At 42.4% G+C, this 15,202-nt stretch overlaps 1 protein-coding gene across 3 annotated transcripts in view; it reads left to right on the top strand.

Annotated features, from left to right (window-relative positions):
- DMC1 (DNA meiotic recombinase 1) overlaps positions 1-15,202 on the top strand; it is a 63,899-nt gene continuing 48,697 nt past the window's right edge. For 2 of the 3 annotated variants that reach the window (XM_060188972.1, XM_007519313.3), the window contains exons 1-5: positions 1-154; positions 4,271-4,354; positions 4,810-4,854; positions 5,809-5,955; positions 13,282-13,364. In XM_060188972.1, coding sequence (XP_060044955.1) covers positions 4,304-4,354; positions 4,810-4,854; positions 5,809-5,955; positions 13,282-13,364 — 326 coding nt within the window. In that variant the 5' untranslated portion in view covers positions 1-154; positions 4,271-4,303. Of the gene's footprint in view, positions 239-4,270; positions 4,355-4,809; positions 4,855-5,808; positions 5,956-13,281; positions 13,365-15,202 lie in introns of all 3 variants that reach the window. The other variant, XM_060188971.1, reaches the window with a different exon arrangement.

Here is a 15,202-nt window from a genome sequence, read left to right as displayed (position 1 = left end):
TACCGCGGTTGGGCGCGAGCCTTCAGTCTGGCAGCCCGCGACTCGGGGAGCTTCAGTGTCTGCGTTCGAATTCCGAGTCCGAATCCCTGAGGAATCGGAAACCGGCGGCGCGGGTCCCGGCGACGGGTCGATCGTGCAAAACCCAGGGGAGAGGGTGGGTATGGACGGGACTTGTGCGGAGAACCCAGCAAAAGAGAGCAGACGCTGAGGGGAAGCCCCGCGGGGCACGGCCAGGCCAGTGGGTTCCGCGCCGGCCCGAGGGGACCCGCATCACCCCGGGGCTCCCGCACGCTTCTTCCAGCCGAGCCAGAGCTGAGGGGGCCTGAGGCGCCGGCTGCGGGAGTCTGTCTGCCGCCCGCCTGAGGGACTTGAGGCGGCGGGTCCGCTCAGCGCTGAGGGCCGGGCTTCTGGGGGCCTCGGTCACCGCGTCCCCGGGTGTCACTAGTGAGGGTGCCGGGCGGGCTGGGGGCGGCAGCGGTTGCAAGCCCCAGCACCACCGTAAGCCAGAGCTGAGCATTGCTCTGGTGGGGAAATAAAAGAAACATATAGTAAATAAAAAAGGGGCCTGGTGGTGGCGCGCTCGGCTAAGTGCACGTATGACCACACACAAGGACCCGGGTTCGAGCCGCGGGTCCCCACCTGCGGGAGGGGGTGGGGGAACTCCACAAGCGGTGAAGCAGGGCTACAGGTGTCTCTCGGTCTCCCTGTCTCCCCTCCTCGCTCGATGTCTCTCTGTCCTAGCCAAAAAATCGGGGGGAAAAATGGCCACAGGCGCAGTGGATTTGTAGTGCAGGCACTGAGCCCCAGCAATAACCCTGGAGGCAAAAAGAAAAAGACTCTCGTGCCGGAGCCTCCAAAGTTCTAGGTTTAATACCCGGCACCACCATAAGCCAGAACTGACCAGTACTCTGGTGAAATAAATAAATAAATAATAATTTTAAAATTATTATAATAATAAAATCTAAAGAATGGGGAAAATAAATTATATATATGAGAGAGAGAGTCGACCCATACCTGTGACCTTGGGAGAACCACTGCAGTTTCCACAGGAGGGAATGGGGACACAGATCTCTGGTGGTGGGAACGGTGTGTAATTATACCCCTATTATCTTATAATCTTGTAAATAAATATGAAATCATTAATAGAAATTATTTTAAAAGGGAAGGAGGCATGGTTCTGCCATGCCATTTATTCTCCTGCTGGCCTCCAGCCCTCAATTTTAGTATTAAAGGAGGAGACAGATAACATTTCAAGGGAGAATACCTGTTAGTTTTGACTGGATATTAATTTTTTTATAAAATTTTATTTTTATTTATTCCTTTTTGTTTCCCTTGTTGCTTTATTGTTGTTATTAATGTCGTTGTTGTTGGATAGGACAGAGAGAAATGGAGAGAGAAGGGAAAGACAGAGAGGGGGAGAGAAAGACAGACACCTGCTGACCTGCTTCACCGCCTGTGAAGCGACTCCCCTGCAGGTGGGGTTTGCTCCGCCACCTGTGCTTAACCCGCTGCGCTACCGCCGGACTCCTGGATGTTAATATTAATTAACCAGAGCACCATTCAGCTCTGGATTATGGTGATGCTGGGGGTTGAACCTGGGACCTTGGGACCTCAAGCATGAAAGTCTTTTGCATAACCATTATATTGTCTCCCCAACCCCATTTAGAACTTTTTAGACATGCATGATAAAGCTAACCCTTATTTGTAAGTTTTGAATTTATATTGTTTATCCCATGTACAAAACCATGTTTTTCCTACCAAAAAAAAAAAGTAGACCAGTAAAATGCATTTAATCCCACCACCACATTTTATTGTACAGAATCTATAGTGTTTCATAGATCCCGAGGATCTTGAAAAACTGCTCAACGGTAAAAGGTTGTCTGCTAATTGACTGTAATGTCACTATGCTATAAATCCACCATTTAGTTTTAAGTCTTACAAATCATGAAACTGAGGGGCCAGGCGGTGGTGCGCCTGGTCGAGAGCACACATAGTGTGCAAGGACCCAGGTTCAAGTCCCCGGTCCTCACTTGCAACAGGGGAGCTTCACAAGTGGTGAAGCAATTCTTCAGGTGTCTCTCTCCTTCTGTCTCCCCATGTCAAATTCTGTCTCTACCCAAAATTAATTAACAAAAAAGAAGTATAAAGCTTTAAAAAAAAAACAACAATGAAAATGATATTACAAAGCAAAATCCATCTGTTGTTTTATGAAGCATAAAAATATGAGACAGCCTACTCATAACTAACTAGCAAGCAGTAGGCATTCATCATGTGTGGGAAACTAATAATGTATTTATTTATTGAGGAGAGACCTAAGTGCTGTTTTTTAAAAAATTTTATCTTTAATTTTTGGATGTAGAGAGAGAGAAATTGAGAGGGGAGGAGGAGATAGAGAGGGAGAGAGACAGACACCTGCAGCCCTGCTTCATCACCTGAAAAGCCTTCCCCCCTGCAAGTGGAGAGCAGGGACTCAAACCCAGGTCCTTGCACATTGTAACATGTGTGCTGGACCAGGTGCACTACCATCTGGCCCCTAGAGACATAAGTTCTAAGTGCTACCAAGGATACAGGAAGAATAATATGAGGTCAAAGTTCTTTGGGTGTTAACACAAATGTGAAAGCTCAATAGCAATCTGCAATTCTTTTTTTTTTTAAATAAAATCTATTTATTTATTTATTGAATAGAAACAGCCAGAAATTGAGAGGGAAGGGGGTGATAGAGGGGGAAAGAGAGAGACACCTGCAGCCCTGCCTCACCACTCATGAAGCTTTCCCTCTGGGACCAGGGGCTCGAACCTGGGTCCTTGCACACTGTAACATGTGCACTCAACCAGGTGTGCAACCACCTGGCCCAACAATCTGTAATTCTAAGTGGCGTTCCAAGGCAATAATGATGTTATCAGACAGATAGATGATTAACTGCAACAGGAAATCAAAAAAATGATTTGTTAAATTATTTTTTTAAATTTCTTTATTGGGGAATTAATGTTTTACATTCAACAGTAAATACAATAGTTTGTCCATGCATAACATTCCCCAGTTTACCATATAACAATACAACCCCCACTAGGTCCTCTATCATCCTTCATGGTTATTTATTTATTTATTTAAAAAAGGAGACATTAACGAAATTGTAGGATAGGAAGGGTACAACTCCACACAGTTCCCACCACCAGATCTCTATATCCCATCCCCTCCCCTGATAGCTTTCCCATTCTCTATCCCTCTGGGAGTATGAACCCAAGGTCATTGTGGGTTGCAGAAGGTGGAAGGTCTGGCTTCTGTAATTGCTTCCCCGCTGAACATGGGCGTTGACTGGTCGATCCATACTCCCAGCCTGCCTCTCTCTTTCCCTAGTAGGGTGGGTCTCTAGGGAAGTGGAGCTCCAGGAGACCTTTCCTTTCATAGTATTCTCTAATTCCATTCCAGGTGGTTCACTTCCTAACAAAGTCCCCCCAAAAAAAGATTTTTAAAAAAGTGAGCAGTTGGGAGTCAGGCGGTAGCCCAGTGGTTAAGTGCAGGTGGCACAAAGCACAAGAACCGGCGTAAGGATCCTGGTTCAAGCCCTTGGCTCCCCACCTGCAGGGGAGTTGCTTCGCAAGCAGTGAAGCAGGTCTGCAGGTGTTTATCTTTCTTTCCCCCCCTCTGTCTCCCCTCCTCTTTCCATTTCTCTCTGTCTTATCCAACAACGAAGACATAAAAAAAAAAAAAAAAAAAAAACAGTAATAACTATAACAATAAAACAAGGGCAAAAACAAAGGGAAAATGAATAAATAAATATTTAAAAAAGCAGTTTTGAGGAAATAACTGTAGTTTGTTATTTAACTTACATGTTAACAATACACTAAAAACTTTTACCTTGGGCAGGGGTAGATAGCATAATGATTATGCAAACACAGACTTATGCCTGAGGCTATAAGTCCCAAATTCAATTCCCCACACCACCATAAGCCAGAGCTGATTAGTGCTCTGGTTAGAAGAAAAAAAATCTTTGACCTCATATTAATCTTCCTATGTCCTTTGTAGCACTTAGGACTTTGTCTCTCCTCAATAAATAAATACATTTTAGTTCCCCACCTTCCACCCACACCTACAACAAAAAGCCAAATGCCCAACAGAAAAAAATAGATAGCTCAGCTTAGTCCTTCCAAACTAAATGTTTATCTTACTATCCTTAGTGTCTTTGAAATGAAATCAAGGAAATCACTGGTCAAAAGATGTTCCATATGATCTATGGTCATTTCTTAAATAATATTTCTTACTTTCATAGAACTGATCATTTTTCTGCCACTCATCTTTCATTATGAAAGAGGACCAAGTTGTACTGGAGGAATCAGGATTCCAAGAGGATGAGGTATGGCTAGTTTGTTGAAAGATAGTATACAGACATTCAGTGATCCCACAAAAATGAAGTTGTTAGCTTCTGTTTATAGGAACTAACTTTAAAAAGTGTGAAACAGGGAGTTGGGCTGTAGCGCAGCTGGTTAAGCGCAGGTGGCGCAAAGCACAAGGACCAGCATAAGGATCCCGGTTCAAACCCCGACTCCCCACCTGCAGGGGAGTCGCTTCACAGGCGGTGAAGCAGGTCTGCAGGTGTCTATCTTTCTCTCCTCCTCTCTGTCTTCCCCTCCTCTCTCCATTTCTCTCTGTCCTATCCAACAACAACAACAACAGCAATAATAACTACAACAATAAAACAACAAGGGCAACAAAAGGGAATAAATAAATAAAATAAATATTTTAAAAAAGTGTGAAACAGTTGGATATGAAGTATCAAAACTCCATTATTTTCTTTTCCCAACCTTTTAGGAATCTTTGTTTCAAGACATTGATCTGTTACAAAAACACGGAATTGTAAGTATTTTTGCAACATCTAAGTTAGGGTTTCTCAGCCTTGACCCTACTGACTTTGAGACTGGATAATTCTTTTTTGTGGGGGTTTGTCCTTTGCATTTTAGGGTTTGTATCAGCATACCTGGCTCCTAAAGCCTTATTGCATGCTACTACCTCTCTTCTGATTGTAATATCCAGAAATGTTTCCAGACATTGTCAGGTGTTCCTGGGAGGCAAAATTAACCCAACTGGTTGAGAAACCACTGGTCCCATTGCAGGTGTTCAGAACTATCTGCATCTGTTATCTTCATCAACAGAAAATTCAGTTCTATGCCACGTGATCAGTGTAAGTGAGTTGGCAGTAATCCACATTTTGAGTAACAAACTAGATAAATTTCAGCAGCAATCAGTTGCTCGTGAAACTTCTTGGTATTATCTTTTTTTTTTTTTTTGGTATTATCTTTTGAAGCCCTCACATATAACCTCTTCTAGTTGGATTTAGAAAATTGAAGCAAGAGAAATTTTTGGTGCTTTTTGCAATGTAGTTATTTGCATTCTTCAAGAGTAGAAGGAAAAAAATAAGAGCATACTGGTAATGAAGTTCTAAGTATGAGGTGTAAGTGAAATGAAAGTATAATGAAGTGTAAGAAAGGAGCTGAACTGAGGAGGTGAATGTGGGACAAATTTGTTAGTTTTTCTGTCAATAGACTTTGATTTTGAATTCCTTGTTTCATTTCCATCACTCACTAACATTCTTGGGAAATCAGGGCACAGTCAGAACATTTGGCAGCATGCTGAGTATGTTCTACTCAGATATTTCCAGAACATTTGGCTACATGGTGGGCGGGTTCCACCTGGCTGCTTGAATAAAATTGGCATCGTGGTAGAAATGGACACAGAAGTGCATGACATAGTATAGGAGCTTTTCTGGCAGGCATTTTTATCAGTCTGCTGCCCTTATTTTCTTATTTACAGAATGTTGCTGACATTAAGAAACTGAAATCAGTAGGAATCTGTACTGTCAAAGGGATACAAATGACAACAAGAAGAGCCCTGTGTAATGTCAAAGGGCTCTCAGAAGCAAAAGTGGACAAGATTAAGGAGGCAGCCAACAAGCTTATTGTAAGAAAATCTTTGTTGTTCTACCTTAAAAAGACCTTGGTTGGGCTGGGGAAACAGCCTAGTGGTTATGCAAAAGACTTGCATACCTGAGATTCCAAGGTCCCAGGTTCAAACCCCAGGCCCACCATGAGCCAGAGCTGAGAAGTGCTCTAGTCATACAAAGACAAAAAGGTGGGGGGGGGGTGGGGAGGCTGGGCGATAGTGCAGCGGGTTTAGCGCACAAGGTGTGGAGTGCAAAGACTAGTATAAGGATCCCGGTTCCAGCCCCTGGCTCCCCACCTACAGGGGTGTTACTTCACAGGCGGTGAAGCAGGTCTGCAGGTGTCTATCTTTCTCTCCCCCTCTCTGTCTTCCCCTCCTCTCCCCATTTCTCTCTGTCCTATCCAACAACAATAGCAACAAGGACAACAAAAGGGGGGGGGAAGCCTCCAGGAGCAGTGGATTCATAGTGCAGGCACCAAGCCCCCCCCCAAAAAAAAAAACTTTGTGAATAATGAATGTAACCTTTCTCATTATAAATACTAGACACTACTGTGGGAATTTTGAGTTCCTGTAGATCACTACATAATATTCTTCCCACATTAACTTTTATAATGTGCTCTCAGCCAGGTGCACCACCACCTAGCCCCTCCCATGTTAACTTTTTATCTCTTTAGTTTCAAAACAATTTCTGAATGACTGAGGTATACTTTACAAGACCCGAGACACTCTGAAAAAAAAATATTTTTACCCTAACTAGTCTTTTTGTTTTCCTTTATATTACCCTCCTTTTCTGTTTCTCAGCCTTCCCCCTTTTCATTTTTGTTTTCTACCTTCCTAATTTTGTCTCCTCAAATATTGGACCTATGGCTATTGTAAAACATTCAGCACCAATGAAGTGGCTCTCCTAGTATAGGCTATAAAGTAACACATGTTGGGTTAGGAAAAGACTAGTAGTGTTCGTATCTACTTGTGTGCAGTTGAGTTAATTATAACCAAGAATATGTTCACAGAAGCAGTTAAATTAACCAGTTATAACTGGACTCACAGACTATGAAAGACTAACGAGGAGTTTAAACACAAGCATGTCTTTGTTTTTTAAGGTATACCTTATTTATTTTATGAGACAAAGAGAGAGATAGGAAAGGGGGGGGGGTATGGGGGGAACCAGAGTATCACTCGGGTATGTGTGATGTCTATAGAACTGAACTTGGGACCTCACACCTGTAAGTCCAGAACTCTACCACTGAGCCACCTCCTGGGCCTTAAAACATATGTTTCTGGGAGTCGGGCGGTGGCGCAGCGGGTTAAGCGCACGTGGCGCAAATCGCCAGGACCTGCATAAGGATCCCAGTTCGAGCCCCCGGCTCCCCACCTGCAGGGGAGTCGCTTCACAAGCGGTGAAGCAGGTCTGCAGGTGTCTGTCTTTCTCTTCTCCTCTCTGTCTTCCCCTCCTCTCTCCATTTCTCTCTGTCCTATCCAACAACAACGACATTAATAACCACAACAATGTTAAAACAACAAGGGCAACAAAAAAGGGAAAATAAATAAATAAATAAATAAAAATAAAAAACAAAAACAAAAACATATGTTTCTAACCCAAACTTTTGTGCAGAACTTCTGGGGGCTACTGAAAACAACTATTTTGGGGGTAGGAGTATGCAGAAAGGTAGTCACACTAAGTATCCTGTGTAGAAGAACAAGCCTCTCCATTTCTACATGTAATGTGTAAGGGCCTCATTCCCAGAGTTCTAGAAACTCTCTTCTCCAGTAGCTATTTATTTGGTTTCCTTTTCTAGAGATAATTGAAGCACAAGAGTGATGCAAATTGCAGTGTGATCCTGAAGTTAGAAAGGACCCAGTTGAACTGCTGTGAATCTATTGATAGTTCATGTGCTTTAATTTCTGAGCACATTCAAAACTATGCCCACAGTTCAGTTCCACAAGTACCAGGGTGTATAAGGAAGTCCTAGAGCAGTTCCCAGTTTGGAAAATTACTACTTTTTAGTTTCTAGACATTCTTCTTCTTTTTTATTAGTAACATTACCAAAGTAAAGAACCCCTCTCCTTTCCAAGCACCCACTCATGCACCCAAAGTCTTATCCTCGCTTAGCTAAAACTGTTTATTCTTAGAAAGAGATTAAAAGTTAGAGGGAGAGACAGAGAGGAAGTTAATTTCATAGTACAGCAGTTCTAGATAATGGTATGAATCAGAATCACATGCAGTGGCTAATAAAGAATGTTCGGGCAGGGGTAGACAGCATAATGGTTATGCAAAGAGACTCTCATGCCTGAGACTCCAAATTCCCAGGTTCAGTCCCCTGTACCACCATAAGCCAGAGCTGAGCAGTACTTTGGAAGAAAATAATAATAATAATGAACACACAGGCCCAGGTTCAGTGAAGTATACCTGGGCCTTTTTTTTTCCAAACAACTTTAAAATTTATTTTCCTATAAGATAGAATGAGATCAAGAGGCCAGAGTGCTGCTCAGCTCTAGCACATGGTGGTGCCAGAGATTGAAGCTGGGATCTCAGGCACCCCAGTCTGGTATACTATTGCTGTTCTCCCCACTTGGGCCCTCTTCCTCTCCCTCAATTCCTTTCAAGCTTTTCAAAGTTTGAGAAACACTGTTAAGCTTTATGGTACAAAACAACAAAAAGGGAAATACATTAGGTAACACCAGAGCCTATTCTCACTACTCCATCTATAGATTATATTCAGCAAATAAGCAGTGTATCTATCATATTAAAAAACAACAAAATAACTTCTTAATTTTCTTTTTTTTAACATTTTAATTTATTTATTATTGAATAGAGATAGAGAGCAATTGAGGGGGGAGGTAGAGAGTCAGAGAGACGGATACTTGCAGCCCTGCTTCACCACTCATGAAGCTTTCCCTCTGCAGGTGGGAATCAGAGGCTTGAACATTGATCCTTTTACACTGTAGTGTGTGCTTAACCAGGTGTACCACCAACTAGCCCCCCAACAAAATATTTTAAAAAGATATTACTCTATGTATGAAAGTAAATTGATGGGGCCAGGTGGTGGCGCACCTGGTAAAGCGCTCATATTGTGGTACACAAGGGCCTGGGTTCAAGCCCCTGGTCCCCACCTGCAGGGGGAAAGCTTCATGAGTGGTGAAGCAAGGCTGCAGATGTCTCTCTGTCTCTCTCCCATTCTATCTCCCCTCCCCCTCTCAATTTCTCTCTGTCTCTATCCAATAATAAGTAAATTTTTAAAAAAATTTAAAAAGTAAATTGATTAACCAGTAATAAAGACCCTATCCAGGCATTTCTCCAAGTCTGTGTCTCCCCAAGTATAAAACTAAAATAGTAACTACCTCATATGATTGGTCATTGAAGGTATTCACAACAAGTTTCTAAAAGATTTGAATAATATACTACAGTTGCATAATTAGTACTTGTATTTACATAGCAATACAGTATATTTATACACAATTAAATGATTTATTATAATAGCAAAAAATAAAGTTAAAATGAAAACAAAAATATGTCTCATGAATATTGAAAACTGGAATTTATTTTTATAATTTATTTATTGGGGGATTAATGATTACCAGTCGACAGTAAAATACAACAGTTTATATATGCATAACATGTCCCAGCTTTCCACATAACAATTCAACCCCCACTAGGTCCTTCTCTGCCATCCTGTTCTAGGATCTGAACTGCCCCCCCCCCAGAGTCTTTTACTTTGGTGCAGTACACCAACTCCAGTCCAAGTTCTGCTTAGTGTTTTCCCTTCTGATCTTGTTTTTCAACTTCTGCCTATGAATGATATCATCCCATATTCATCCTTCTGACTGATCTCACTTAACATGATTCCTTCAAGCTCCATCTAAGATGGGGTGAAGAAGGTGAATTCACCATTTTTAATAGCTGAGTGGTATTCCATTGTATATATATATATCACAACTTTCTCAGCCACTCATCTGTTGTTGTTGGACACTTGGGTTGCTCCCAGGTTTTGACTATTACAAATTATGCTGCTATGAACATAGGTATACACAGATCTTTTTGGATGGATATGTTTGGTTCCTGAGGGTATATCCCAAGGAGAGGAATTGCAGGGTCATAGGGTAGATCCACTTCTAGCCTTCTGAGAGTTCTCCAGACTGCTCTCCACAGCAGATGGACCAATTGACATTCCCACCAGCAGTGCAGGACGGTTCCTTTGTCCGGACAACTTCTCCAGCATTTGTTGCTGCTACTTTTTTACTTTTTATGTCATTTTCACAGGAGTAAAGTGGTATTTCATTGTTGTCTTTATTTGCATTTCTCTGACAATCAATGACTTAAAGCACTTTTTTTTTTCTGTCCTCTCTGCGCTCCCCAACTTAAAGCACTTTTTCATATGTTTGTTAACCTTTTGGATCTATTCTGTGATGAAGATTCTGTTCATATCCTTTCCCCATTTTTGGATGGAGTCATTGGTTTTCTTGTTGCTGAGTTTGGTGAGCGCTTTACATATTTTGGTTGTTAGTTTTTTGTCTGATACATGGCATGTAAAAATCATCTCCCACTCTGTGGGAGTTCTCTTTGTTTGGGTGGTGGTTTCTTCCTCTTTTTTTTTTTTAATTGGGGGTTTAATTTTTGGGGGGGATTAATGTTTTATAGTCAACAGTAAATACAATAGTTTGTATGTGTTACTTCTTTTTTGGGAGGTGGTTTCTTTTGCTGTACAGAAAGCTTTATAATTTGATGTAGTCCCTTTGGTTTATTTTTGTTTTAGTCTTCTTTGTAATTGGATTCATATCATTGAAGATGCCTTTAAAATTTAGACGGAAAAGAGTTCTGCCAATATTTTCCTCTAAATATTTGATAATTTCTGGTCTAACATCCAAGCCCTTGATCTCCTTGGAATTAACTTTTGTGTTTGGTGAAATATAGTGGCTCAGTTTCATTCTTCTATACATTTCAACCCATCTTTACCAACATCATTTGTTGAAGAAATTCTTCTTTCCCCATTTAATAGTCTGGACACCTTTGTCAAAGATTAGATGTCCATCGTTGTGGGGAGAAAACTGGAATTTCTATGGGTTTGGTTGTTTGTTTTGTTTACCAGAGCACTGCTTAATTCTGGCTTATGGTCATGTCGAGGATTGAATCTAGGACTTTGGAGCCTCAGGCATAAGAGTCTCTTTGTATAACCATTTTGCTATTTACCCCTACAGTTTCTGTATTATTACAACCTCTAGAGCTTGGGAAACATGATGCTGTTGGATAAAATAAATATTAGTGTCATTCAGCGCCGCGGAGGAGAGAAGAGGTCCGGGGCGAAGAGGGAACACAAATCTTTATTTGCGCTGGCACCTCAGAGTTGGGTGCGAGAGAAGCAGGTTGGGTCACGTGGAGGTAGCGAAAATGGCTGCCTCACACAGTAACCTTTCCTGCGTCTAAACACCAAAGTGAAGCGCCGGCAAGAGAGGTGAAGTGCCGGTAAGAGAGAGAGGTGCGGAAGAAGAAGGGCTTTTATAGGAGTAGCTTTCACGAGAATGGGAAGGGGGAGGAGTAACCATAGCACTAACTCTCATGAGAATGGGAGGGGGAGGAGTAACCAAAGCACTCCAAATATCGCGGGGAAATAGACAATGCCCTGAGGGCACAACCTGGCGGAACAGGCACTCCGAGAATGTCCCAACTCTCGCAGGAACTAGCAGTAGCCTGAGGGGACAACATGGCAGATGTGACTGCATCTGCACAAATTTCCCAGCATCTCCCCCTTTCCTTTTATCTAATGGCCAGGGCAACAGTCTGTAAAGTCTATGAACTACTCAGGGTCAGTCTATGAAAAACCAGCAATGTGAAGGGAAGGAAGCTGCTGTAAAATTGTCTAAAGTGTCCAAAGGGTATACCAGCAAGTCCGATAGAAGTCTCAGTCCAAAGTAGGCGACTAGGGGGAGAAATGGCAGGGGATGAAATGCTGCATGAGGAAGGTCAGCCGCTGGAATTCTGCTTTTCTGTAGAGAGTGAGCTGGAACCGCCAAAATGGAAAGGCAGACAGGCAGTAAAAAAAGTTCTGTCCTTGGAGTCTGTGAATCAGGTTCTTCAGATCGCGTCAGGTGACACCTAGGGTTTCGGGGGAGGGGGGTGTGCCACTGTAATCGTGCCATCTAGTGGGTGATGTCAGGATGTGTAGGGGTCCAGACGGTTTTTTCCGGGATTCTTGTGGAAGAAACACAAACAATCTGCTTCTCGTGGTTAGCAGGGCATCTGATTTGAATTTTTTATAGAAAAAGAGGTTTGGTGCCTTAGCCAACTGAGTATTGGGGGATGTATCTTTCCTATTTATTATTATTATTATTTTATTTGTCATGGTAATCAGTCGTTATCTGGAAGGTCCTGGGTGATTCATGGGGAAAAAGAACTTATCTTTTAACAAAGACTAAGGTGTAGGGAAGCAGGAACTTATCTTTTTTTTTTTTTTTAGTATTTATTTATTTATTGCCTTTTGTTGCCCTTGTTGTTTTATTGTACTCTGCACAATTTCCCAGCATATTAGTAAAAGGACTTTATGATTTATGGCATATATCTTATTTAATATTTTTACCTGGTTTATCATTTAAATATCTTTATTTACTATTTATTGGCTAAAGAGAGAAATTGAGAAGGGAGGTATATGTAGAGAGAGACACATCTGCAGTACTGCTTTGCTGCTCATAAAGCTTTCCGCCTGCAGGTGGAGACAGGGGGCTTGAACCCAGGTCCTTGCACATTGTAATATATTCGATCAACCAGGTGCACCAGCACCTGGCCCATTTTGATTTGTTTGGGGCCAGAGATCTAACCCAGCTTATGATCTACCACTGAGTTATACTCCTCGCAAATCTATGTTATACATAGATTTACAGCTACCCTATAGAGAAACATTATCCTCCACTTGATCCAAAAAAGGAAGTTGAAATTCATATAGCAAAATTAGCTATATTGCTCTACATCATACAACTAATAAATATGAGACCTGTTTTGAACTTAGGGTGGTTCCAAAGCTTTGATTTTTTTTTTTCTTCCCAGAGTACTGCTCAGCTGTGGTGTATGCTGGTGTGGGGGATTGAACCTGGGACTTTGGAGTATGACAGTCTGTTTGCATAACCACTATGCTATCTACTCCCACCTTAGAGCCCCAGTGCCTTTGCTCTTAACTATGACCATGTGGCACCTGCAAAGATGAATGAGCTTGTATTAAGTACTTGGCATATATTGTTGTAGCTTGTATCAAGTACTTGACATATATCTTAATAATTAGATATATAATTTTGAGCAGTATTGAAATTCAAATCATCATCTTCTGCCCTTTGTAACCTTTCTATTTGTGTTTCTTATAGGAACCAGGATTCTTGACTGCATTTGAGTATAGTGAGAAGAGGAAGATGGTTTTCCATATCACCACCGGGAGCCAGGAATTTGAGTGTGTATCTCATGTTTTTAAAATATATTTTTTTATTTATCAATGAGAGTGATAGGAAGAAAGAGAGAGAGAAAGAACCAAACATCACTCTGGTACATGTGCTGCCAGGGATTGAACTCAGGACCTCATGCTTGACAAGAGTCCAGTGCTTTATCTACTGCGCCACCTCCCAGACTACTGTCTCATATTTTTTATAACTACTTCTTCTTCTAGCGTTTGCCATTCTTCCGTAGCCAGTCAACAGCGTCAGGTTGAGCCTGATGTAAAGTTTCGAGACCTCCTTTGAATCTGGAGAGGTGGCAGTCATTGACTATGTGGGTCATAGTCTGTCTGTAGCCGCAGGGGCAGTTTGGGTCGTCTCTGGCTCCCCAGCGATGGAACATAGCGGCGCACCGGCCATGGCCTATTCGATAGCGATTGAGGAGGGCCCAATCATAACGTGCTAGGTCAAAGCCGGGTTGACGCTTGCAGGGGTCTGTGATGAGGTGTCTGTTCTTTACCTCAGCTGACTGCCAACTCTGTTTCCAAGAGTCTGGAACAGAGAAGTTCAGTGTAGACATAGGGGACCAGATTGGGTGACGAGACATCAAGCGTTGGACAGGGTGGGAGAAGATATCCGCGTATATTGGCAGGTCTGGTCGAGCGTAGACGTGGGAAATGAACTTAGATGATGCCGCATCCTGACGAATATCTGGCGGGGTGATGTTGCTAAGAACTGGCAGCCATGGAACCAGGGTGGAACAGATGGTTCCAGAAATTATCCTCATGGAGGAATATAATTTGGAATTGACCAAGTGGACATGGGGGCTACGGAACCATACTGGGGCACAGTATTCTGCAGTGGAATAGCATAATGCCAGAGATGATGATCATAGTGTGGAAGTACTCGCGCCCCATGAGGAGCTGGCCAGTCTTGCAATGATGTTATTCCTCGCGCCCACCTTTGCTGCAGTTTTTATGAGATGTTCGTGAAATGACAGAGTGCGATCGAGTGTAACGCCAAGATAGACTGGCTGGGCTTCATGCCGGATTCTCGTATCGTATAACTACTAAGGACAATCTTTGGAATACTATAGTTCTTTCCCTCTATCTGATTTATTCATTTATTTTTGTATTACCACCATGGTTATTGCTGGGGCTTGGTGCCTACACTATGAATCCGCCACTCCTGGTGGTCAGTTTTCCCCCCTCCTTTTTGTGTTTTATTATTATAGAGGCAGAGAAGCAGGGGAGTAAGGGGGACTGGGCAGTGCTGCACCTTTTTGAGTGCACCCATTACAGTGCACAAGGATCCAAGATTGAGCCCCTATTACTGACCTGCGAGTGTGTCTGTCTTTCTCCCTCTCTATTTCTCCCTCTCCTCTCAATCAGTTCTCTCTGTCCTATCAAATAAAATAGAAAGGGAGGAGGGAAAAAAAAATAAATAAATAAATAAAAAAAGAAAGGGAGGAGGGGGAGAAAGAGAGAGAGATACCTGCAGCCTGCTCTACCAGTTGTGAAGCTTCCCCCCCTGCAGGTAAGGACCAGGGGTTGGAGCCCAGGTCTTTACACATGGTAATTTGTACACCACTGCCCCACCCCCTGATTTGTTTTTCTTTTCCCTCCTATGTAAGTAGTGGAAACAGCTTTTCCAAGAGGCAAATGAAGCAAACTCAGACGTCAGAGTACTGCTTAGATCTGGCACATGGTGGTGCTGGGGGCTGAACCTGGGACCTCAGAAACTCAGGCATGAAAGCCTCTTACATAACCATTATGCAATGCTTTCCGAACCTATTAAAAAATAATTATTTTTCTTATATATATATTTATTTACTGGATAGAGACAGAGAAAAAGTGAA

The sequence above is a fragment of the Erinaceus europaeus genome, chromosome 4 (genome assembly GCF_950295315.1).
Source record: "Erinaceus europaeus chromosome 4, mEriEur2.1, whole genome shotgun sequence".
NCBI classification, from domain to species: Eukaryota; Metazoa; Chordata; class Mammalia; order Eulipotyphla; family Erinaceidae; genus Erinaceus; species Erinaceus europaeus.
This window is presented reverse-complemented; position numbering and strand designations above follow the sequence as displayed.